General features: G+C 35.4%; 1 protein-coding gene across 8 annotated transcripts in view; it reads right to left on the bottom strand.

The window, feature by feature from the left end:
* Positions 1-26,469, bottom strand: part of HDAC9 (histone deacetylase 9) — an 820,423-nt gene that overhangs the window by 625,834 nt on the left and 168,120 nt on the right. For all 8 annotated transcript variants that reach the window (XM_019650652.1, XM_019650643.1, XM_019650630.1 and 5 more), the window contains exon 2: positions 20,621-20,683. In XM_019650652.1, coding sequence (XP_019506197.1) covers positions 20,621-20,683 — 63 coding nt within the window. The remainder of the gene's footprint in view (positions 1-20,620; positions 20,684-26,469) is intronic.

The raw sequence follows: 26,469 nt of genomic DNA on the forward strand, positions 1-26,469 counted from the left end.
CTGGTCAAGCAACATGCTCAAGGTCACAAAGCTAGTAAGTTTCAGAGGCAAGGTTTGACCCTACGTAGTCCCCCTCTAGAATGTAGGCCTTCACCCCTTTGGGTACCACCTTCCTAAATTTGGCGAGGGAGGGAGTACAGGGCTCTGCTGCTGCAGAGTCTGGCTGTCATCTGGTCCCTCCGAGGTGCCGCAATGGAGATACGTGATCCTTTTATTTTTAGCACTGCATGCCACATTAACTGCCTCAGCAGACAGGAATCTTATGTGGCAGGTATGAAATATCCTAAGTATTGTTTTCCATAGTATTTCTGCTCGTACCAGACCACCAATATATACTTATACGACAGCTAAGCAGTAGTCACAGGTCTAAGTTCGTATTATTTTAATGTGTGACTGAAATGTTAGGCATTCATGAAGATAAGTATATATGTATTTGTAGGTACATGTGTATAAAGTCTTCCTGGAGGTTTTCATATTATTCCATAGGGGTTTTTTTGTGACATTTTAAGTCTCAGTTTATTACTATATTTGATTAAAAGAGAAGCTCCCAACAAAATAATATTAAGGAATATGTAAACATACTTATCAAATTCTTAGTTGTCTCTTTTACTCCCATATTTCATCAGCAATTTTTTTAAATTCCAGCCTTCGGAGAGAGAAACCCTTGTCTGAAGATGTCTGGATTTCTTCAGCTTTTTACAATCAATGTCAGTTTGCATAAAACTAGAAACACAAGATATTCATGTTTCCAAGCGTGCTTTTCAATATCCCACTAATCATTAACTACTCTCTCAATGCAGCCACATTGAAAAAGCTGAAAACCTCATATTTTTAAAGAAATGAAAAGGAGCTTCCTCCTCTATTCCCAACAGTTAGGTGAAAGTCAATTACAAAGTGTTTGTCTAGATTACTGCAACTGCCTACTAACTTCTCCTACATTCACTCAAGCCCCAATCCAATCCTTTTTTCCATGGAGCAGCTGAAATGATTCTTTAGAAAGCTAAGTTAGATGATTTCACTGTTGTTTGTTGTTGTTCTCTCAAGCCATCACTGCAACTAGAAATAAATCCAAGCTCCTCACAAATTCTGACCTGGCCCATCACCCCTTCACCGGCGTCTTAGCCCACTTCTTCATTCACAGCGAGGTATCTAGATACCTGTTCAGTTCCTAGAGCAAGCCAAGCTCTCTCCTGACTCGGAGCCTCTCATTCTCTGTCCCCCCTGCCTAGAAAGCTCGTCTCCTACTCCTCTATGTGGCTGGGGCTGCCTAAAGTCTCCTCCACAGAAACATCTTTCCTGACTACCCTGCCTAAAGTTGATCCCAAGAGTTACTCTTCCTTTGTAGAACTAATTTCAACTCACAAAGAGGCACATACTTTTTGTTTATATGTTGTTTTGACTGTCTTTTCCACCGGCTCTGTTCCACAAAAGCAGAAACCATGCTTAGGTTTTTACCACTGTATAGGTGGAACCTAACAGAACGCCTAGCACAAAACTGGCATACAAAGTTTATTGAGAGAAATGAGCCAAGGAAGGAGGGGGGAGAAGGAAAGAGAAAAGGAGGGATGGGAGAAAATAATTAACTGCTACGTTCACTCAAATTTAATTAAAAAAATATTTTCTTATTATTGAACTATGAGGTCTGTTAAAAAAATGTGAATGTCGGGCCGGCCGAGTGGCGCGATGGTTAAGAGCTGGCTTGAGACACCAGAGGGCCCAGTTCGGATCCCACATTTGAGGACCAGTGACACTGCCCTCTATAGCTAAGATGCTGAACTACAGCTCAACTTGGAGCTGGACTGCCGTGGGTCGCCAGCGACGGCGTAGGCTGCAGACCCTGTGGCAGTGGGTTGCCATGGGCTACCGTGTGTAGCCAGCAGCCAGTGTGAGCGGCCAGTAGCTGCAGTGAGCGGCCATCCAGAAGCCGGCGACTGATCTGCCTCGTCCGGGAAGAGCGCAATGATGGTGTCAACTTGGGCCAGTGAAGCAACGTCCTGCACAACTAGACTGAAGAACAAAACGAGAGCAACTTGTCTGTTCCCCTCCCCCCAATTCCCCAGCACTGTTCCCATCCCCCCAATTCCCCAATAAAAATCTTAAAAAAAAAATGACAGTGAAGGGGACCTTAAAATTTGTTGCAGATCCTTACACCAAAATCAATGCTTATAAATTCTGTTTGTTAAGATCCTAGAATGATGTACTTTTGTAGGTATTTCTTGAATTAAATTATAATAGGAAAATGCAATCAATTGTGGGGTAAGAGGAAGCTAGCTAGCTATTTCTTAAAATAACCTGAAACAACTTTAATGCTAATTTACCCTTTCAACCATTATTTGGTGATTTCTAATGTATACAAGACTAAAAGTTAAATGAAAAGAACAGGGAAGAAAACAATGTTTACATCTCACAATTCAAAAAATTCTTACAGAGTGTTTAAAATCCCACATTCCTAATAATCCATACACTGAAGAGATAATACTTGGCATTGCATTTGCCTGATTCTTCTAACGTGACCTTATACATTTATGAGGTTCAGGGATTCATATCACAGCTTCCTGGATCTTGCCCCTGCCCCCAGGTGCTAATACGGATTTTGTTCTGTGACTGCTATCTTTACCTAATAACCAAGCCTTCTAAAGGTGCAGTGTTGTGAAAGTCTCCAGTGAAACTGCTCCTACAACTCCCTGTAGATCAGGACAAAAGATTCTAGGGCATAAGTAACCAGGGGTGGAAAGGACAGCTGACAGGGAGGAAGGAACGGTTCATTCCAACAAGACGCTGAAGGAAGGCTCTCAACATCGAGGCCCTACGGATGAATCCTTAAAATTAGAAGGTTTATCTAAAACGATTTGGCATTCCTGATGCTTGTTTCTGCAGTTTGTTTGAGGAAGTTAAAGGCTTCTGAGAAGTTGGTTATTTTCAATAAAAAAACACGTGCTGCCCTCTAGAGGCTACAAGGAAAAATGAATCAACCTGAAAATACTGAGAAGGGGAAAAAAAAAAAAAAGGAATGAGGGCAGGACACAGGTTTATCTTCACCGTTTTTCCGAGCAAACGTATTATATCTAGTGTCAGACTTTAAATTTGAGAGGTAAATTAATATCATATGGAGGAACTTCTGAGTCAGCTGCAAATAACAGTATAACAGTTCTCTTTAAAAACATAATTCTGATCTTATTTTTTTTTTAGTGTTTTACATGCATTTTTAAACAACTTCATTGAGGTTATATGCCATAAATTTACCCATTTTAAGAGTACAATTAAGTTATTCTTTTTTACTATATTTAAACCGGGTTGTGCAACTACCACGATAATCCAGTTTCAGGATATTTCCATCACCCCAATAATATCTCTCCTGCCAATTTACAGCTAATCCTCACTCCCTCCCTGGTCCCTGGAAACCACTAATCTACTTTATATCTCTTACTTGCCTCTTATTACATTTTTGAAATATGAAAGTCTGGAATGAAACACTTCATAACATAACTATCAGGACAAGTCTTCCTTTTTGTAATGCTTCTCTTTCAAAATGCCCTGCTTTGATCAATGCCATGAAATGCTGGTTAAATCCCTCACCAAATCAAACTTTTGGGGGAAGTACCTGTAAATACCTATTTCTCAATGCTCACCCAGTGTGTGCGTATATTGAACCTTCTGAAGTTTTAAAGGCGATGTTATATCTGTCTTTAACGTCTGTGTAAAAATTGACCATGCGTACATTTTTGGCACACCAGTCAACTGTCTATTTCAAAGTAAGGTTTTACAGCCCAAGCTTTTATAAAGGATTAATGTTTTTTATATTTGCCTCCATTGGGTATAAACAATCCATTTTTAATTAACTATCAAAAAATCCTAAATTATCCCTTTCTTTGCTAACAGGATCTTTAAAAAAAAAATCTCCATTTCAAATCTGTGGAGAGAATATTAATTCCTGTGGCATGACACAGACCCCATGATGAAAGTGAACATTCCCTCAAGAACCCAGATTCTCCCAAGGTGAAGACCTGGAGCCCCCTCCTCCGTCCTTTGGGCAGGCCTCCTGCTCTGGAATTGACTCTGTTACCCTGAGCAGGGCACTGAATTTTCTGTACTTCAGTTTCCTCGTCTGTACAACGGAGAGAATAGAATTTTATGTGGGGTGTAACAATGTTGAGTCATATGCCTGGAACACAGCCCACAGTGACTGTTTACAAATCAGTATTATTGGAATATTATGTTATCAAGAGTAATTATCATCATTTCTATTTAAGGAAAGAACAGATTTGTGATTGGTGATGGCAAAATGGCTGACTATAGGCAGACTGAGGGTTTTTAATTATCAACTTATCATGTCTTATATCACATGCTTTTGGATCTTCAAGGCCAAGCTGTGTTTGCAGTTCATTTATTTTCAAGCCTAAGGAACCAATGAGGAGGAATTCAAAGGCTGGTCTCAAAGAAGATAACAATTTACTTCAGGGCATATGTGCCCAGAATGTGCTGACACACTCTCACACTTTTTCTATTTCCTGTTTCTTATTGCCTTCTCAAGGGCATTTCCCTCACCTTATCCAAACAGCAAAGTGACTACTTCACAAAGGTCAGGCTATGGAATCAGAATAATGTGGAAATAGAATAAATTAGGGTCTGGGTGAGTAAAATAAAACAAATCAAACCAAATAAGAAAGCAAACCTGAGTATTAATAGTTTGATTTTTAGGTTCCCTTTTTCTAAGCAATTTATGCTTTAAAGCATTATTAAGTTGGGAACAGTGTGTATCTTTGTGAATCAAAACCAGTGGAGAATCAACCACTATAATTAATGTAACATGGCCTGCTGACTCACCTCCACTAAACACAAGTCTAAGAGCCCAAATCTGCACATTAATTGCGATTAATGCTTCTCTCCTCTTTTAAGCACCATGGAGCAGAGTTTTATAAACAGCAAAGAGTGTTAATTTAAACAAAATATAAAAAGCCAATTCTTTCTAGGTGGTAAAGCTGGGTCTGCATATTTTCATTATTACATAATAGTTACCTTTAGCCCATAAACTACAAGGTCATAGTGAGGTCACAAAGAAGTGGCAAATGTAATAACTGAGAAGAAAAGTAATTAAGTACCATATTTAAGATGACTTTTTCCTAGCTAGGTAAATGAATGTTCTTTTAGTGTAGTTCATTCATTAGTGCTGATTCAAAATAGGTTTTCTATTTAAATCATTCATCTATATGCTGTATTACAATAAAATTTCTTGTTAGTGTTTTTCCCCTCCCCCTTGAAAACATACAACCCAGAATTTGCTATGGTCCTAATGGTGAAATTTAACTTAAAGGTTGAAGCCGTCCTTGGCTTAGAACGTACATACGCTAACATTCAAAATGGAAGATTATGAAACAGATCACTGTCAGACTCTTTGCATTTCTAAAAAACTTACCCCTACACCAGGTGAAGGTAAACTAATACCAAGAATTACCATTTTAAAAGTTGTGTACCTGCCACATCATTTTACAGAAAAGTGCGAAATCTTCTTAGGCAGAAAATAGCTCAAGATCTTTCCATCCCAATGTGTTGGTCAGTGTGATAACTGTGTTTTTTTCATTTATATGCTGTTCATACCCAAGATACAGCAAATAATGTCATCAATTTCCTTCAATTACCTCATAAAGGATTCATTTGCACTCGGGGAATAAAAAGGTTGCGACAGTAGCTTCAGGATCACTCAGCAGCAAGAATCGACATTAATAACTATGCTCAGAGGCACAGAGGGAGGGAAAAAAGTCATTTACTTAACATTCTTTAATTCTTTGTGGTATAACAAGACTCTGTCATGATTTAGGGTTGAAAAGCACAGTTGTTTTGCTCCTGAGAAAAGTCTTTCATAATCTACACATTTCTGTGACACTTGGAGTTATGAGATCTTAGGCAACCTTTAAATGTGGTATCCCCCTGCTGAAAGCTCTCAACCAGCCTTCAGAGGAAAAAAGAAAACCCGGATATTACTTTTCTCTGGAGACTTCAAATAGCCCAGGCCTTACTGTATAAAGATGTTTCTTTATCCAATAGTTAGATAGTGCTGAAGAAAATAACGTTTGTATGCCTATATTATAACAGAGGGTCATGTACAGCTAATTAAGCATTCTTCCTTTGGTTTGATTACATAAAGAGTTGGTTTTGTAATATAATAGCACGTGAAGGTCAGTATGATTATGAGAGAAACCCTAGATGCTGTGACAAATCCAATAACTATCAGGGTATTTTGTTCATAGAAGTAAAGCATTTCTCAAAATATTTGGCTGATTTGTTAAGGTACCGGGAGATATTTTGCTGGCTTGTAGGGCTGACCTTCTCTACAATATTCTATGGTGTCAAAGATTTGACAACTATACAGCGTCAACAACCCAGGCCATCAATGGATTTTCTTAGAAGATACAGATTTGTATTTTAGAGTAAGGCAGGGAATAAAACAAGGATAATGAAGTTGAGATACACAGGAATCTGAACCAAGGGAAAGAAAAGACAAATATCAGTGGGCTCCTTATTTATGCTCCCAGAGTCACCAATTCAGTGTAAGCGACGCTGATCACTTTTCAGAGGGGATTTTAAAGTCTTTTTTTCTGTAACTTCCCTGACAGTCTAGCAGGCTAACTATCTTAGTAGAAAAGACTTTACTTTCAGGTTTATGTCTCCTTTGCGTATTCAAGACAGAGGGCACTTACATCTTTGGATCGCCAGGAATCTTTGAAATGAAAGCTACCCAAAACTCCTGCAACAAATATAAGACTACACTGCCCTCCAGAGGTAACTCCTTGGCAAATGTTTGTAATCAATTAATGTGAGGACCAAGGAACTATGTGTGTATGCTGTGGCAATCCTCATTGTAATTTTATTCTTGCCATCTCAAACATTTAAAAAAATATACGCCTAAAAATCAGTAGCAAACTAGTCCTTTTCCCTAAGCAGAACATTATATATTTTCTTGGTTCTTCCATCCTTACCTCATTTCCTTTTGTCCTGCTCAAAAGCAGTATTTGCTACAGCTTTTGCTAAATGTTAAATATTAATGTTTTTGTTTGCTTAGGAGGGCCTATTTATTCATGTATGTTTTTCAGAGAAATCAGACTGAATGGGTAGCCTAAGGAAACCTTAACAAAACTGAGAAGCCTCAGGGATGACTTGAGGGCATACAAAGGAGCACTTAAGAAAATGAATATTTTACAGTCTACTTATATTATCATCACTTAGCCAAAACTTGAAGGGTGCCCAAAGCTATTGTGAGAAAAATATAAATTATTTTGAATTCTTTTCTTCTTGAGCTTTTGTTCTCCATAATTATGTAAACTACTTAAGTTCTGTTCCACATCACACCTCAAATAAGGGACAATTTTGTGAATCATCACTTTCACTATCAGTTCAAAATTTTTAAGTTTTAAGACAAATCTAATAATTTCATGATAAAGTTACAATTATTAGTGTGACTGACTCAAACACATTATGAAATGTATATCTCAGGCATCTAGTTGGGAAAGTTAAACTTTATCTGTCTATATAACAAGTATTTATGTAGGGCTTTGCAAATATTAACTCATTTAATTACCATAACACCCTTGAGATAAGTATTATTCTTATCATCTATCTTTTATAGATGAGACACAGAGAGCTTAACTCACTGGTCAAGATCACACAGCTGGGATGTGATGGAGCTTAGATTCAAAATCAAGTAGTTTGGTTCTGAACTTCTTGAATTTAACTTTAAATGGTAACTTAAATATATAGTGTTTTTCCCCCCACATCATAAAAAGCATTAATAAGATTTAAAATAAAGGTAAAACTTTTCAAGTAGTTTTTAAAAAAAAAAATCCAGGGCACATAGAAAGCTTTAAAAATATCGAAGCCCTGGTAAACGGAAGTACTGAAAGGCAGAATGAAATTGTAAATCAATTTTTTGTGATGACTTGCAAATATTTACTAAGCCATTAACCTTCTTTTTTTTTGGGGGGGGGAAACAAAGAATATATTAAAGCAATATGGAAGAATATTAACTATCTTCTTTTAATAATAAAAATTAACATAACTAAATCAGCCATTGACTTATTTATCAAAGTCAATATCAAAAAATGTATCTTGTAAATGTCAAGTGTTTACTTTTTTCAAGTAAATAATTGTGATTATGTAATAACAAAGGACATGAAAAAAATTAGCATTCATAGGTGACTATTAAACTCATTTTTTTAGAGAGAGTTACTAGGAGGTTTTAGATTCAATCATAGAGGACCCATTACAAACCGACAGTCATGTAAGTCAGACAGGATTATAAAATGTATTTCAGGTTGCATTTACAAACAGTGTTCTTGCACCAAGCACGGGCCGGCCAGCTACCCAGCGGCTGGGTTCAGAAACTTAAAGACTTCTGGGAAAGCAGCTCGGGAACAACAAAGCAAACGCCGGTCAATGCCCAGTGTCGTTATGGGGATTAAACAGGGGTCAGGGCTTCACGGCAGCACCTGCGCAGCTATGACAGAAGCTTATATCCTACATAAATCATACCCCCTCTGTTTTGAAAGCAAATAATAAAAAAGTTGTTCCATGTCTCTTGACCTTTATTTCTGGGAAACGTGTTGGATTTTCCCAGTATAGCTATGGTATGTACTAACGTCCCCAGTGGGACATGCTTAGAAGCCCCTGTCACAGAACACATGTATAAATAGCCACCTTCTCGCTTCCAAAGTGATTTGCATCTGAAACGTCACTACATTACTATTTTTTTTCAAAAGCAACTTCAAGTGAGGAGGAAAGGGAGAGGGAAAAGGAAGGAAAAACAGATCCCTGAAAGAGGAAATTGAAATAGTAGTGCTGACAAAGATACATAACTGACCAGCTAGTGATAAAGGGAAATGCGATGGATGCTGAGGCTGACAGTTGCCAAACGCGGCTTTGAACAAATGCCAATGAATCTCGCGCCCGAAGTTCCTCAGTTCTTTTTTATTTCCCCCCCCCCATGGGATCTAAATACTCAAAACTACTGCCTCCCCCAAATAAACTGCTTTTCAAAACTTAGCATTAACATTACTTGAAGTATCAGTGAAATGACGGTGCTAGAACTTACCTGAGAAAAGACATGGTGGCTAACTATACCCATAAACCACTAAGTTACACACAGGTACAATAATTCCGGACACCTGTATAAACCCAGTTTGCCAGAGGGCAAACTTCAGAGTAAAAAATAAAATAACAGGTTAAAAAAACAAGCTGGAAACCTATTGAAATAGTGTTACCAAACTTATATGATACTTCTACTAATAATAATCCATGAGGACCAGAGCTGGTACATAGGAAGTACTCCCTCAGCAGACAGAGTACTACTTACAGTGGTAGTACTCAATACTCACATATATTCTAATGCTCTAGCTTCTAAAGAAAAGAGCAAGGGAACCGCACTGAGTATTAATAGTGAATAGCTACTAAATTACTTGAGGAAAGGGGTCTTTTAAAAGGCTCTTTCATTCTAGATATTGTACCTAGAAGGATATACTTTAGTTTCTTCATTGTGATATTCCTGTTGGTACAAAAAGTGAAATCCAACAACACATTTCGTCAGGAACTTTGTTATGGAAAGTATACAGACAATATTAGCACAGTTACCAAGACATCACCTATGAGGCTTTAATTGCTCTGAAAATTATAATTTATTAATATAAAGACTATCAAATATGTCTACCAATTCAATGTTCAATATTCAAATATTTATCGAGTCCCTGCTATGTGCTAGCCACGAGCGATATGGCAGTGGCATAAATAGAGCCACTGTTCTTGAGGATTCACGTTTTACCGGGAAGAAGAACAAAATCAACTTAAAAACCCACAGGAGATGTTAGCTACGGATCCCTGTTACAGAGGAGAAATCAGCCAGCAAACAGGAGAGGCAATATCTGTGCGTGTATGTGTGCAGACGTTCTCTTACATAAGGCAATCAGGTAAGAAGTCTCCAGTGAGGTGGGGGACAGCTGTGTGCTCTATCTGGGGACAACAGAGGAAGACAGAAGAGACAGGAAGTGTCAAAGTCCTTGAGCATGTAAGGCATATCATGCACTGCTTCGTGGGCCACTGTAAGCACTGAATTTCACTCTCAGTGAGAAGAAGGCCATTGAGAAGCCAATGTAAAAATTGCATTTCTCAATCTTGGGGAACAATGATTATTCTCAAGTTATAGGAATGGTTTATGTGACACTGTGGCCAGAACTTGGGCTTGAAGACTGACCTATCTGGAATGAAATAATTTCTATTCTTCAACATTGTGCTGTAAGACTGTCTTAATGGCTGCATTTCTCCTCCTCCATCTAAATGGTCATAAAACCTACATTGCAGTAAGATAGTGAAGGTTTAATAATACAAACAGCACCTAAGATTGTTACTGGGTTACAGCAAGTGCTTAATAAATAATAGCTATCATTTTAATAGTGCTGTAAGCAGCTGAAAAACGTGTTTGATGTGAACTTAGGCAGGAAACACAAATTTTAAAAGGTCTAAAGAGAAGGTGGAGAAAGGAAGTTTGTATTAGGACAGGCTTGGACTCCTGGAAGATGTTAAGGGACTCTTGATGTCCAAATCTCGAAAAGATGCCAGTTCAGAACAACAGATGAGTGGTTTCATAAGGAGAGCTTGGTACAAAAAAAACCACACACACACACACACACACACACACACACACACACACACACACACAACACCTAATTGGGGGTAATTAATTATCCCTATAGTGGAACTATATAAAAAAATAATATTGCTGAGTAAAAATTAACCATGTTTAGGGTATATCTAATTGAATGCCCCCAATAACCTATGAGTAAGATATTAAACTTATTTTCAAAATGAGACATTGAGGTTCAAAAGTTAAAAATAAATGTTCCAAATCACACATCTAGTAAGTGTGCTCAAACCCAATCCATAGTAAGTACTCTACAAATGTTTCTTAAGTGAATATATGAATTTTCACTCCAAATTTCATGTTCAAATTGCTGATATTGCCTCTACAATCACTAAACCAGCTAAATGTTTCCCAAATTCTGCTTAGGAGTCATTTGGGGTGCTGTTCTTCGCTGCTTCCCACATCAGGACTCAGAATCTTTTGTGGAACAGCCTAGAAATTGATATTTTTATTAAGCAATCCATGAGATTTTTATGATTAGGGAATTTTGAGAAACGCTGGATAGTTACTGCATAATGCTCTTTTCAACTCTGTAACGCCTACTTAGCTCTTCTCTCTTTTAAAAGGGGAAATATGGGCCTTTCAACCCTCTACCTATTTCAAAACCCAATACTTACCTTCTTAGTTTGCAAAGACAGAGGGCCCTAAAATAGATTTTTAAAATGTTGCAATGTACCCACTTTGTCAAAGATCCTTCGTTGATTTTAACTGAATGGGAACAAATACAACATATGTGGGAGTTGTTGGGTTTAGTGTTGTTTTCCCACTACTGGCTACAAATCCAAGCAAATGTCTAAGGAAGGGTTGTCTAATATTGGAACTTTTTACATAGATTAATTGTGAAAGGCATCCCCTGTGACCTCCTGCAGGGGGTCGTGATCAAGGACTCATAGTATCGAGAAACTTTTCTTCATGTTTTATTTCTTGGTAACATAATTAAGAGTGTTGTTGATGAAGTGTTCATTTTCCTCTACTTTCTGGTGTGAGTGGGAAAACAGATTTCATTTGGAAAGTTTTAATATGCTTTAAAAATACACACTGCTGTATATTCTGGCAACTGCTGAGTGGTACGTACTTTGCAGTGCTGGTAACCGGGATTGGATGGTGTTACATTAAAGTGGTGAATAATTATATTTTTCACAAAGTTTTGTGTTCTAAAAAGATATGCTATAAAATATTCATTTGGTGTGGAGCACAGAATAAGCAAGAGAAAATTTTTAAACTCCCATCCCATGGCATGATGTAAAGAAATCGACCGATAGGTATATTATCTTTGTGCCAACAGATTGTCCTGTAAATGACATGCCCATAAAAACCTGGGGAGAGCTTTTTAGACCTAGCAAACAAAATAAAGTGACAGACTGGCTGTTCTACTCGCCTCAGACCAAGAATAATGATCTGAACTCATCCTCTGGATCCCCAAGTAAACAATGGGAAACTCCCAGCTTCTCCTGCTTTGAGATTTAGTGAATATTAATGATGAGCATCACTAATCACACATATCAGTGTCTATTATAAATGTACAAGGTAAAAGTGTCTTTCAATCCTATTGACCACTAAGCTACCAAAAAGTAGCAACATCCTACAGATATCAAGTTGGGAAGAAACTTCTGAGAGACTGTTTACTAAAAAAGACCATTTCCTGGTCAGTTCATTTTTCTTTTAATGACAAAAGAACGGTGTCAGAATGACAACATTTCTCTTCAACCTAAAAGAAACAGCTCTCAGGAAACATACATGTTCATCTTTTAATCCAACATGAATGAAAGGGAAAAAACGTTGTGTAAAGGAGGCTGGGGCATCCAGCAAAAGCAAAAACGCAGGGGCCAAAATAACATGTGGCCATTGCTTGAGATTTAAAATTATCCAAATTCTCTCATAAAGAAGTTGGTATAAAGATTTAATGACAATGGGTGATTCTTTTTTCAAAGTATTGTCAAAATAAACATACTTTCAAATCATCTCGTTCCATTTGTAACAGCAAGCTAGTGATTACAAAGGCCTTATGAATGTGTTTAAAATACAAACAGTGTTCTATTTCATAACACACTTACTGCTATATGAAGAGGAACAAAGAAACTCTCTTCATTAGGAATAAAAACATAACTTTTCTTTAGCAAATGACTTTTAATTAAACCAATCACATTTAGCATTCAAATATTCAGAATGTCTTTTCTATACTTTTTAAATTAGCATCAGTCTATTCCAGTCTTTCTAGGAAGATTTTGAGAAAAATTAGTGCCTAAAATTTAAAATATCTACCTTCAAACTTATGGGATTGCTGCTGCATTTGGAACATAAATATTACTACTATACATGAAAGACATGCGGCTCAAAGAGAAACTGACAAGAACTTGTCTATGGAAAAGATTCAGCTCTAATGCATGCCAGAGGCCACCAGGGGGAGTAAATCCCCCAAATATAGGTCAAATTGAAAAATGCTGAATGGAGGTACAGCAGGGACCAACATGGAAAGGAATCAGTTATCCAATCAAACAAGGACAATAAGCATATTTTCAGGGCCTTAGCCTAGAGATAAAATGAATTTGAATTATTCCGCATTCATCTCGTGAAAAAAAAATACCTCTTTTTATATATATTTTGGTGAGCAAAATAAGCTAACCAAATTTCTTCATCAGTCCACTGGTACCTTAAAAAATTGTCCTTTTCATCTTCTGTTGATTACTAAAGAGGACTGCCCTACTAGAAGACAACTGTATGCTTTTTAAAAATTAAGACTACTTCTAGAGCAGTTTTAGTTTCATGGATCACGTATTTTTATTAAACAAGAATTTATTAAATGAACATTTTCTTGAATTCCACTTGTGGTCAGCTAGGAGACGCATGATGCCTCTGGTCAATGACCTCATAATCAGGCATTTGTTCTAGTACATGAGAGAGAATGATACCTAACATGACCTACATGAATTCACAGCTCAGGCAACACAAAAAGGGGGGAAATTTCCGAAAGCAATGAAGAAGTAAGCCAGGACAAGTTTTTCAGCAATAGGTTAAAATATATTCCATGTTCATAATGTTTAATTTGAAGACACTTTATATGTAGAGATCCAACATTATCTAGAAGAAAGGAAATTCTGGCTTTTGGAAACACAGTAACCCTTTCAGGTCACACAGAATGACCAACGCACCTGATAAAATATTACCTGTCAAATCTCTCAGAAGCACCTACTACCACCTGACAGGTGTTTGCTGGCTGGCTAGTTCACTGACAAAAGCAATGAAGCGTTATAAACTACATCTCTTATTTCCCTTAAGATGTGAGGCCCTGAAGTTTTAGCAGAGATGCCAGATTATCCAAATTCCGATGATACAAACTCTGCACAACGACCTCACTGATTACCCTTTAATAGGAGACCTTGCTCATCAAAGACCACATCTCCTCATGTATTTTACTTTTCAACCCTCAGAAGTTGGTGAAATAATTTTTTTAAGTTAAAAAGAAAAAGAGTTTTGCTAGAAAATCTTCAACTGTGCAGTTAACACTGAATTTGATAAACAGTACATTCCTAGTAACAAAGACCAAAATTCCAAGTTAAATCTGTGGCCTTGGAATAATGCCAAAATGCCACAGCATATTTGCACTTTGAACAAATTGCACATTTTTAACTCCTATTTTTTTCTGCCAAAACAAAGGCTCAAAATATGCAGATTCTATCTTCCCGAAAACTTTACAATGGTAATTTGGATGCAAAAAAAAAATGCTTTTGAGAACAGCGGAAAGATAGATTGATTTCATTTGCTATTTTAGTATTAATACTACCCCATCTATTTTTAGAGGTCATTTGTGAGCACAGATATCCTGAAATTGTCACTGTCATCTGGCTTGAAACTGGACAACTTTATTAGAATTCTTTGCTTCTTGGCCAATATCTTTAACCTCTCAGCCTCAATTTCTTTATCTGTCAGATGGGAATAATAATACCTCATAAGCTTATTGGAAAGAGTCAAAGAGACAATAAATGTAAAGTGCTTAACCTAGTTCCTACCACATGGTAACTAATCAATAAATGATGCCCCTACTATGATATGCTATTAGACACTTCACCTACTGGATTAAAAACACCAATCGTGAATTTCCAAGAGGAAAATAATTTTTAAAAAGGCATGTCTAGCTTTCACTGTAATCTGAAATGTCTGATTTTGGACATTATATTTATGACAAACTCTGTAAAAAAAAACTGAATATTTTCTGTCAAATATACTATCCTCCCCACCCCACTCCCAGTAATTATGCATTAAGATCCTACTAAAGGATCTTCCTATTGAATTGTCCACTACAGAAAAGAATTCTAGTAAAAGCAAACATAAACTGGTCAGGACCCAATAGAGTTGAGTTACTGAGAAAAATAAAAGTTCCTGGAACTATTTCTGGATTATATGAGACTATTACTTTCATAATAAATAGCATCTCTTCTTACTTTTTGATAAAAGAATACTACGATTCTTAAAAAAAAAAAAGAATACTACAATTCTTTTTGGTGGAAAACAATATATACATATATAATCAAGATATAATTACTAAAATGGAAATAATTTTTCTTGAGGAAATGCAGATTAGATATAATCTGTGCTAAACTGATTTTTCTTCCACTGAATTCAAAGTTGAGAAGACAAAAGAGTCTTCTAGCTAGAATCAAGGTAGATATTTATTTCTTATGCTTTATATTTTGCTGTTTTTTTGAAAGACTATATTTTAACCATATTTTATTTAAAGATAAAAATATGAAAATATGAATTTGCATTTCAGGTTTAATTCTGATTTCAGGAATAGCTATTCCTTCTCTTCACTGTCAATAGACACAGCTGAGCTGCACACCATACACACAGACAAGTTTTTCTGTAGCTAACTGAATGCTATGATGATTTGAAATGTTCCTATCGTTTCCATTAAATTCTGTCTAATGTATTATAACTGTGCATTAAGAATTTATATACCATAAATTCTCTTAGCGGTTTTAAATAGCAAGTTACTAATTACCTCCCTTGTCCAAAGTTCATAAGACATGAAGTATTTACTCTTAAACAGTTTCAATATTTCACCTTAGGGAATGCCAAAATGTTTCCCAGTGGCTAACTTCAGTGACCTAAGCATCAAAAACTGATGAGTAAGATACCATAGAGATATGTTAAAATCCCATGATGCTGAGTTTCTTTTGATTAAGCAGTCCAGCTTTTATTGAGAAAGATAAGAATTAAATCTGCATCTTCCTTTACAGGAGGAGATGTTATGTAAGTAGGGAAAACAGGTAATGCAAATCACAAATAAATGACTTTGTGAATTCTTACTGGGAATGTTTTGTCTAGATAGGGACTTTCATTCCCTCAAGAATATTTTGAGCACCATATTAATTATCATTGAAAAAATGCACCCAGATAAACTTTACCTAATTGATTATATTAACAGTTACCACTTGTCTTTCAAGATACAAGATGCTTCTCTCTTCAGTAGATTCACGTAACAGTTTGATTGCATATAACATAAATATTAAGCTTGCTTAACAGAAATAGAAAATGAATCAAATTAAGTAGACATGCATTTAAAAGTGAGATATTGTTTCATGTGATTTTTAACATGAAAATAATAGCAAAATAATAATAAAATAAGTAATTTATAGGGAGCTTTCTACGTGCTTCTGAAATATTTTACAGTCTGACCATGAAAGTGGGCACAAATATAATTCTAATTTTAAACCATGAAAAAAGGGATAAAATAATAAAACCAAGAGCTGTAGATGACAAGCTAACTAACATAAAATAAATTGGAGTCATTTTCAAAAATCAATTAATCAAAACAAGTGTACAAAAGAAAAAAGAAACAAAAAACAGATAGGAAAAGTAGAAAATAAATAGCAAGGTGATGGATTTAAACTTAGCCATATAATCACACTAAATGTAAGTGGCCACATAATCCAATTAAAAGGCAGAGACTGACAAATTGAATACCAATGCAAGATTCAACTATATGCTGCCTTCAGATACAACTTATAAATATAACGAAACAAATAGGTTAAAACTGAAAGGATTGAAAAAGATATATCTAGTTAACACTAATATAAAGAAATCTTGAGGCAAAAGTAGATTTCAGAGCAAAGAATATTACCAACAACTGTCAATATTATAAGAGCTTTCAAGTATATGAAGAGAAAACTGATAGAATTTCAAGGAGAAATAGAAAAATCCATAATTATAGTAGGAGATTTCAATACTCTTGATAGAAAAAGTAGATAGAAAATCAATAAGAATATAGAAGATTTGAATAGCACTATAAACTAACCCGAACTTAGTAACATTTATAGAAAATTCAACAGCAGAATACACACACTTTTTAAGTACACATGGAACATTTGCCTACGAATGTGGTACCATATTCTGCATTATAAGACAACTCTGAGTAATTTAAAATATTCAATTCATACACATTATGTTCTGACCCACTGAAATAAATTAGAAATCACTAACAAAGATATCTGGGAAAATTTCCAACTATTTGGAAAATCATACTTATAAAAGATCCATGGGTCAAAGAACAAATCAAAAGGGAAAATAAAACAGTAGTCTGTGATACCAAAAGCAAAGGCAGCAAAAGCAAAAAAATAACAGGTGGAACTACATCAGACTAAAAAACTTCTGCACAGCAAAGGAAACTATCAACAAAATAAAAATGCAACCTATGGAATGAAAGAAAATATTCACAAAGCACATATCTGATAAGGGGTTAAAAATATACAAGGAACTCGTACAACTCAATAGCAAAAAACAAACAAATAATTCCATTTAAAAATGGGCTAAAGAGGGCCTGCAGAGTGGCTCAGTTGTTTAAGAGTTGGCTTAAAAGTGCAGGCTCTGAGCAACGGGGTCACCAGTTCGATTCCCACATGGGCCAGTGACACTGCATCCAAGCTGCGCTGTCACTGACCTACCAACAAGTGGCAGGATGGCTCAGCTGCTGTAACAACAAGGTTACCTGTTTGATGGTGGGCTATGCTAACCTGTAACTAAGACTGAACCCGGCACCTTGAACTGAGCTGCTGCCTGGATGGCTCAGTGGATAGAGCGTGTGCTCTTAACAACAAGGCTGCTGGTTTGACTCCCGCATGGGATGGTGGCTACGCCCACCTGCAACTAAGATTAAACACAGCACATTGAACTTAGAGGCCACGAGCTGCCAATAGAAAGCCAGATGGCGACTGGTGCCTCCACAACAAAGAACAACAACTTGTCTGGTCCCCCTCCCCAATTCCCCAATAAAATCTTTAAAAAGAAAAAAAAATGGACTAAAGGAACTAAATACACATTTTTTTTTTCCAAAGAAAGCATACAAAATGACCAACAGGTACATAAAAGGTACTCTGCATCACTAATCATCAGGGAAATGCAAATCAAAACCACAATGAGATATCAAGCCACACCTGTTAGAATGATTATGATCAAAATGTCAAACAATAACAAATGCTGGCAAGAATGTGAAGAAAAGGCAACCCTTGTGCACTGTTGGTGGAAATGTAAACTGGTACTGTCACTATGGAAAACAGTATGGAGGTTCCTCAAGAAATTAAAAATACAACTATCATATGATCCAGCAATCCCACTTCTTGGGTATATATCCAAAGTAAACAAAACCATTATCCCAAAGAGATATCTGTATTTCTATGTTCACTACAGCATTATTCACAATAGCCAAGGTATGGAAACAACCTAAGTGTCAATGAGGAATGACTGAATCAAGAAAATGTGATATAGATATATAGACATATAGGTACACAAATAGTGAAATATTATTCAGTCTTAAAAAAGAAGAAAATCCTATATATATGATGAACCTGGAGGGTATTATACTAAGTGAAATAGTCAAACAAAGACAAATACTGCATGGTTTCACTTATATGTGGAAGAAAAAAAAATCCTCATAGAAACAGAGTAGAAATGACTGGGAGTGGGGAAAACAAGCAGAAATTGGTAAAAGTGTGCAAATGTTTAGTTATAAGATATTATCAGATGAATAAGATCTGAGGAGCTAATGTATAACATGGTGACTATAGTTAGTAACACTGTATTGTACAATAGTAATTTGCTGAGAGTAGAATTTAAACATCCTCACCAAAAAAAAAAAAATTAAATGTGTGAAGTGATGGATGTGTTAATTTCCTCAATGGGAGGAATTCTTTCACAATGTATATGTATATCAAATCATCACCTGGTACACTTCAAAATAATGTATTCTAAACAGAATCAAATTGAAAAAACAACACATCAAAATCTGTGGGATATAGGTACAGCAGTATTTGCAGTATTTAGGGGAAATTTTATAGCATTAAATACAGACATTAGGAAATAAGGAACATCTCAAATCAGTTACCTCAGCTTCCATGTTACAAAACTGGAGAAAGAGGAGCAAATGAAAACCAAAGCTACTAGAAGAAAGGCAGTGATAAACATCAGGATGGAAATTACTGAGATAGAAAACAGAAAGATAATAGAGAAAATCAATGAAACCAAAAGCTGACTATTTAAGATCTGTAATACTGGTAAACTTTTAGTCTGACTGATCATGAAAAAAAAGAGAGAAGACATTAAAAATATCAGGAGTAAAAGTTGTGACATCACTACAGATTCTACAGATATTCAAAGTGTAATAAGAATATTACCAACAACTTTATGCCTATATTTTTGATAACTTAGATGAAATGGACAAATTCCTTGAAAAATACAAACTACCAAATTCAAGAAGAAATGAGTAGTGTGAATAGTTCTATATCTATTAAAGAATTTGCATTTGTAATTTAAAATCTCCCCACAAAGGAAGTTCAAGGCCCAGGTAGAGTTTACTGTTGAATTCTGCCAAATATTTCAGGAAAAAATAATGGCAACTACTTGCCAACTCTTTCAGAAAATTGAAGTCAAGTGACTTCTTCCCAATTCATTATGTAAGACCACAATTACCCTGACACCAAAATCCGACAAACGCATTACAAGAAAGGGAAATTGTAGACCAATATTCTTCAAACAGAGTCCATTAATATATTAAAAGTATTGTATACCTTCACCAAGTGGGATTTTTACCAGTAACGCAAGACTGGTTTACCATCTGATAATCAATTAATGAAAGACACCATATTAACAGAATAAATGACAAAACCACATGAAAAATAATAATCCCTTATACTTGCATAGTATTTTACACTTTTCAAGTATAATATTTTCATATTGATCATATCATGTTCTAATTTAAAGACTGTGAGCTCACTAGAGAAGGTAGCAATATTTATATTTTGTCCATGAGAAAACTGAGGTCCAGAGATGTTAATTGATTTATGCATCATTCACAGCTATATAATTTCTTCACAAACATATAGGGTACTTTCCACTACCTACAAGTTTCAGAAAGAGAGATGGTTTCATAAACATGTACCGTCCTTCTTGAATGTGGTTCAAATAATTGCCACATGCCCAATTATTTCCTAAATAGGCTCCTTCAAATACACCCACAAGAATGAAACCTTTCCAGTATGGCGACTAAGCTTTCTGCCCAATGGTAATAAAGTTCACTATAGAACATACACCCTTCTCAAGTCTCCCACTGTTACAAGATGACCAGACTGGCTGAAGAGTGAGCAAATGCCCATGTGAGGAAAACTCGAGATTAGGAAACTAAGAATTCATATTATTATAACATTAGAATCCAAAAACATAAATAATAGTTATTACACTTGCAATCTGTAAAAATAAATGTATTACACTTGTAATCTGTAAAAATAAATTCCCCCTACTGAAAGAATTTTTTTGAAGTTTTATATAGAAGGGTTGTAAAAATAAATTGCTTTTAAGCTCCACATCAATTTAGCTAGAAAAACAATCATCTTAATCAATTTAACAGAGATTAACTCAAAGTGCTCAAAAGTATTCTGAATATTCTTTTACCCAGTTTCAGTAGAGCTGCCTCTGCACAGCTGACAGGAAGCAATGAAGAAAGGTTTTCCTCTGCTATAAATAAAATACAGAAGTTTGAGAAGGAGGGGGGGATTTGAAGTTGGTTAATTTGCTGTTCCTCTTTTAAAAGTCACTCAACTGAATGTGAAAATACTCAGCATAGTAAATTGTTCATGGATTTCTCAAAATGATTGCAAATCTCTGGAACACAAACTTACTCTTTTGCTATTTCTGAAATAAATCATATATATATATATATATATATATATATATATATATATATTTATTCCAAAATAATGTCATTGGAGAAAAACTAACAAAAGCATTAAGAGATTATGTTTCTAGGCACGTGCAGAGCTCATTTTACTTTAATTATACAGTTCTTTAATTTGGTAATTATAAAATACTCCCTGACAAAATTAGTTTTAGTTACCAACTTAGGCATGTAAATTTCAGACCGCCACCACTTTTTTCTGACACACTGTCAGAATGTCACAGTTAAATAATGACAGTATGTGGTATGGCACCACTACTTTTTAAAGAAATACATCCACAAGAACTTAGTGTTCAGTTGGCTCCCTCAAAAGAAAATAGATGAGGAATAGTGGCAATAGATAGCCAGCTTATGAAACATAAAATTAACGTGATAAAATTTCAGCTTTTACTCATTAACAGCTGTGTCCTTTACATCGCTGCCCACCTCAACTTAGAAAGTGGCTTTTTAGAACGATTACTCATAAGATTACACTAGCGATCATGGTTGAACCTCTCCCTAACGGCTAGGATTGCAACCAAATTCTGCCTGTTTTATTTGTTAATAGAGAAAGAGAAGGATTTTACATATATTCACAGTGAAAAGTACCTATGTTAAAATGAAGATATTGCTGTTCTCATTAGAGAGGGCAATATGTTAATGGTACTCTGTTTACGGAATTCAAGTGCTCATCATCACTGATTTACGTGGGCAGCATTTTCACTGGTGCATGCATGTGAAAACATGAGACGTAAAAAGACAGGTTAAGATATAACAAATGACAACCAGAGTTAGGCAGCATCTCACGGCGAAGTAAAAATGAGGTGAGACCAAAATGTTTAGAACAATAATAATAGTTATTTGATCCTCACACGACATGTGCTAGGTGCTACTATTATTTTACAGGTGGGGCAGCTAAAGCACAAGATGTTAAAATACTTGTCCAAGGTCCTACGGTGAGCAAGCCGTTAAGGGAAAATTTAATCCCAGACATTCTGACTAGAGAAGGTGAATTCCTGATTTTCCTAAGGAAAAATTTTAAAGTGTTGTTTGAACTTTATATTTTTATAATTATATAATTTAAAACATTAGTGTGATATCATGAACAATAAATAAGTGAAACAAATGCAAACTACAAAATGTGCAGCGGAAAAGCTTTTTGAATTATACTAGTCCACAACTTATTTACACTTGCCCCTTACATATGGCTTAGCCTCCCAAACATAAAATTATGATGCCTTCTCCACTCATCACTTCTACTGATGATGATCTGCAGTCATCCTACATACAGCATGGCTCACGGGTCTGCCTCTGTCTCTACTTCCTTCTGTGAGAAGGACATTCAAAACATTCTTAGAAAGATGGAACAGTTCAGCATTTATCTCCACCACTTACCTGAAAATACATCTCCTTTCCCTATTTACCCCTTTCATAATGTTCTTCCTACATTTCTGAAATTAGAAATGTCTCATTTACCTTTTTCCTCTTCCCAGTCTCCAGGAGAATCTTGGAGGCTAAGGCAATGAAAACACAGGCCTATAGCCTTCTGTGCTGGACTAGAGTTAGCAGCAAATCCATCTACATTGAGACTATTGTGGGCCTGGTCTAACCTTGGAGCATGTCCACAAGCAACCCAGGAGGAATGCGGAGATGGGATTTCTCAGCCTCAGGCCTCCCCGCTGAAGAAGCCACAAGACGGAAACCTGGGATTATTGGTGGCATAAAGACTGTGTGGGACTAACAAATGGAGAGTCAGAGTGAACAAAGTCAAAGAAAGAAAGAATGAGAGAAGGCTGATTGAGTCTAAGGCAGAAAAAAAGGATCTATGATAGAACAAACATAGTATCCTCTACTTGCTTAATTGATGTCATGTATTTCTTATCTTTCTGAGACTCATTTTAAGTCTTTGAAAGTTTCTTCTGTTCCCTGCGTTAAATGTATCCTGCTGAGTTGTTTTATGGTTTGCTTTTATTGTCGTCTTGTTTTCTTGCTTGTGAGGATTTATTTCTCTTTCTAAAGTTCGAAGTTCTTTGGCAAGATCAGACCTTCTGGCCAGGAGGTGGGAGGAGGATGACAATTCTCACATTCTGTATGTAGACATTTCCTTAATCCCCTATTTATCAACCCCATTCCTCACCCACAGCTTCCCATATCCCTGGTTGGTGTCTCCAAAGTCTCAAAATCCTATGGATTAATTTCTTCAAATAATCAACTTCCCAACCCTGCTGGGCAAGAGCAATAGTCTCCTAATTGCATAACGAGGTGGGGCCAGAGAGAGGATGATGACCTAACTACCACGTAAATGAACTTTCAACTAACCATTATTCTCAGCCCTTTCCCTCATGCTCACCTATAATCCCTGGATCCTGAAGAGCTTGGGGGAACAAAATACCTTGTGTCTCACTGTTACTCTCTCTGTAGACATTGAGTTTCCTCTATGGGCCTAAATTCATCCAAGCCTCCTATAGCTTCTTTTCATCTTCCAAAAATTTATCGGCATTCCTTCTCTGTAATTATCTCTTCTATTCTCCTTCACTTGTAGGTTTAAACTTTAGAATTTTTATTGTTATTTTAATGAAGTTTCTGGAAATAATGAAGATAAATATATGTTTTTATAAATATCCTGGAAAAACTGTTTGATTTTTGGAAAAAGTAGCCACCATCAATCATTTTTACTATACTATCAAATTAAAAAATATGCCCATTTTGGCAAGAATGCCTCTGGAATTTCACATAACATTGGCTGATTAAGATACATGTTCTTACATAATGAGGGTTATTTTATTTCTAGTTTATTAATATTTTCCCCCAGGAATAGTTGCTAACTTTTTTCATGGTTTTTATCCATCTCTAGTGAGATTTTTTTCTTTTGATATATTTCTGTAATAAGTAGTCAATATTAATTATTAATCCTGACACTTAGCCTTCCCTGGTTGAGGTGAATTTTTCTTTTAAGATATTGCTAAATTTAATTTGCTATATTTTCCTTAGACTTTTGGCCTATATATTAATAAAAGGGATTGGTCTATAAATAATATTTATTGTGATATTTCCTGTTAGGTTTTAAATTGATTCATGTGACCTTCAGAAATTTTAATTGCAATACTTGTCATGAATTTATATTCATGAAAACAAGAATTTGCTTCTTGAAGATTTAAAAATCTTACTGATAAAAACATTTTGAGGAGTAATTTTTAATGTTTTTTTGCAATTTTTTCCATTTCAGATATTACAGTTTTTTATTCCAAAATTACAAGTAGTCACTGAATTTTTTTCCTGCTTTTAAGGTTGATATAGAATAAGCTTATAATTTCTATTTTTATTGAAATTTGTATTTCATTTCAACTTTATTCATGTTTAAATAACTGTGATTCATATTTTTTCTTAGTTATATATATTTCCAAAGGTTTTTAAATTATTATTTTTAAGAACCACTTCATGGTTATATGAACTCTGCCTTTTGCTGTTTCTTTAAACTTTGTTTTTTTAATCCCATCCAATTCCCCTTATATTATGTTTATATATTATATTTAAAAAAATTCATAAAGTATTCTCTGTTTTATTTTTTGTAGTTCAAAGTAACATTATTTAACACTATATATTTGCCTCTGAGTACTGCTTTGTTTCATTTCAGGAGGGTTTTCTTCCCCCTGAGTAGTGTCATTATTTTCTAACTGCCTCATCATTGAAGTTTTAATTGCTTCTGACCAAACAGTTTTTAATTGCTTATTTCTTTCAAGAAATTGTTAGTTTTGTGTTATTGCTTTTTGTTAATAATTCTGGTTTTATTGATCACAGAATATGATATACCTAGTATCTTTTAGCATATAACTTAATACCTAAATATACACAACTAAATTTGGCATGATAAATAGACTTCTGACTCTACAGTAAATACATGAGTCAGGGTCTTTGTGTAAGTTTATCTTTTCACAATGGGTGTTTTGTCAAAGGGTCCTCCACTTCTGAAATGAAGCCAGGTCTCTACTTTCTCACTGCTATAAGGTGAATGTTGATTCCTGTGCCCCTAATAAAACTATTAGTTCACAGTCTATTGTGCATGAAAAGGTAACTTCCTCTAGCTTCAACACAAAAAGACAGGTCAAAATCAGAAGTGATTTTCAACCACTTAACCACCATCTTGAATTTTTAAAACATATTTTACAGATGGGCTAATTGAAATCTCCAGAGGCTCAATGATTTGCTGACAGTCTCACATCTAGTACAAAGTAGCCAGGGGCAGAACAATTTTTTTGGATTCTATTGTCACAGGCCCCTTCCAGGTTTTTTATTGGCTCAATTATGGAATGTATTCACTAATTTAAATAATTTTTCATTAATTTGATTAGAAAAATCATATGCCAAAACAGAAGCAACAATCAAGTTTAAGTAAATAGAAAGGGGATTTTTTGAAAAATATCTCTCTCTCTCTCTCTCTCTCTCTCTCTCTCTCTCTCTCTCTCATACACACACACACACACACACACACTCACACACACACACACACACATTTATGCACAGCTACAAATTGCAGACTTTTGAAAAAATGAAAAATTATCTTTGAGATGGGATGAGGAAGCCTATTAGGGGACCTTTCATCACACCACATTATAATATTTACTGCTCAACCTTGTTTCCACCAGAACACTTTGGTTGTTAGTTTGAAAATATTTAAATGAGGAAATTATCAGGAATATTATTTAATATCTCTATAAAGTTCTCATTCTTCTCCTAGAAAGAAATTTAATTAGAACTCAAGAACACTGGCAATATTTTTAAACAAGTTTAACTTTTGAATGCCTGGCGAATGTAGTCATGGTAGGTGCACCAAGCCTGACAAAGTCTATTATGTGAGTTCCAGTCCTGCCTCTGCGACCTTAGTATCCAACTCTAGATGTTCCTCTAGACAACCCTTTCCTGAGAGGCTTTGTACTGATGGTCCCCAGCAGAACTTTGAACTCAATTTTTGTGAACCTAAGTTTGCAAATGATACTGTTCTTTATTTCAGGTAATATTAAGAATCTATCAAGCACCAGACAACAGTGCTAGGTAATGCAATATAGCATGAAAAAGGGCAGTTATGGCTCCTGTTCCAATGAACTTATAGTAATCTATTCTTTCTTCACTTCAAATAAAATGATTAACTTATTATATTTAAAAAATAATCATTCTACCGATATGTTTTTCTTCTGCACACAACAGCCATTGTGTATTCCTTTGGGAGCCATTTAAAGGTGATAAAAAACAAAAAGAAGAAATATTAAACATTTGTGTCACATCCCAAAAGTCATAGCACACGCTCAAAAAGTAACATTTTACCACACACCTAACAGAGGTGATACTATTATATATTACTCAGCTCCATTTTTGTCTATGATTATGAGAGCTGTTTTAAGTTTTTAATTGAAAATTTATATTTCCTAAAAATAAGCTAACTGAACTTATTGCTTTTTTTTTAAGATTTTTTTTTTATTTTTTATTGGGGAATTGGGAACAGTGCTGGGGAGTTGGGGGAAGGGGAACAGACAAGTTGCTGTCGTTTTGTTCTTCAATCTAGTTGTGGAGGATGTTGCTTCACTGGCCCAAG

Source organism: Hipposideros armiger, unplaced genomic scaffold, assembly GCF_001890085.2.
Source record: "Hipposideros armiger isolate ML-2016 unplaced genomic scaffold, ASM189008v1 scaffold_143, whole genome shotgun sequence".
Classification (NCBI taxonomy): Eukaryota; Metazoa; Chordata; class Mammalia; order Chiroptera; family Hipposideridae; genus Hipposideros; species Hipposideros armiger.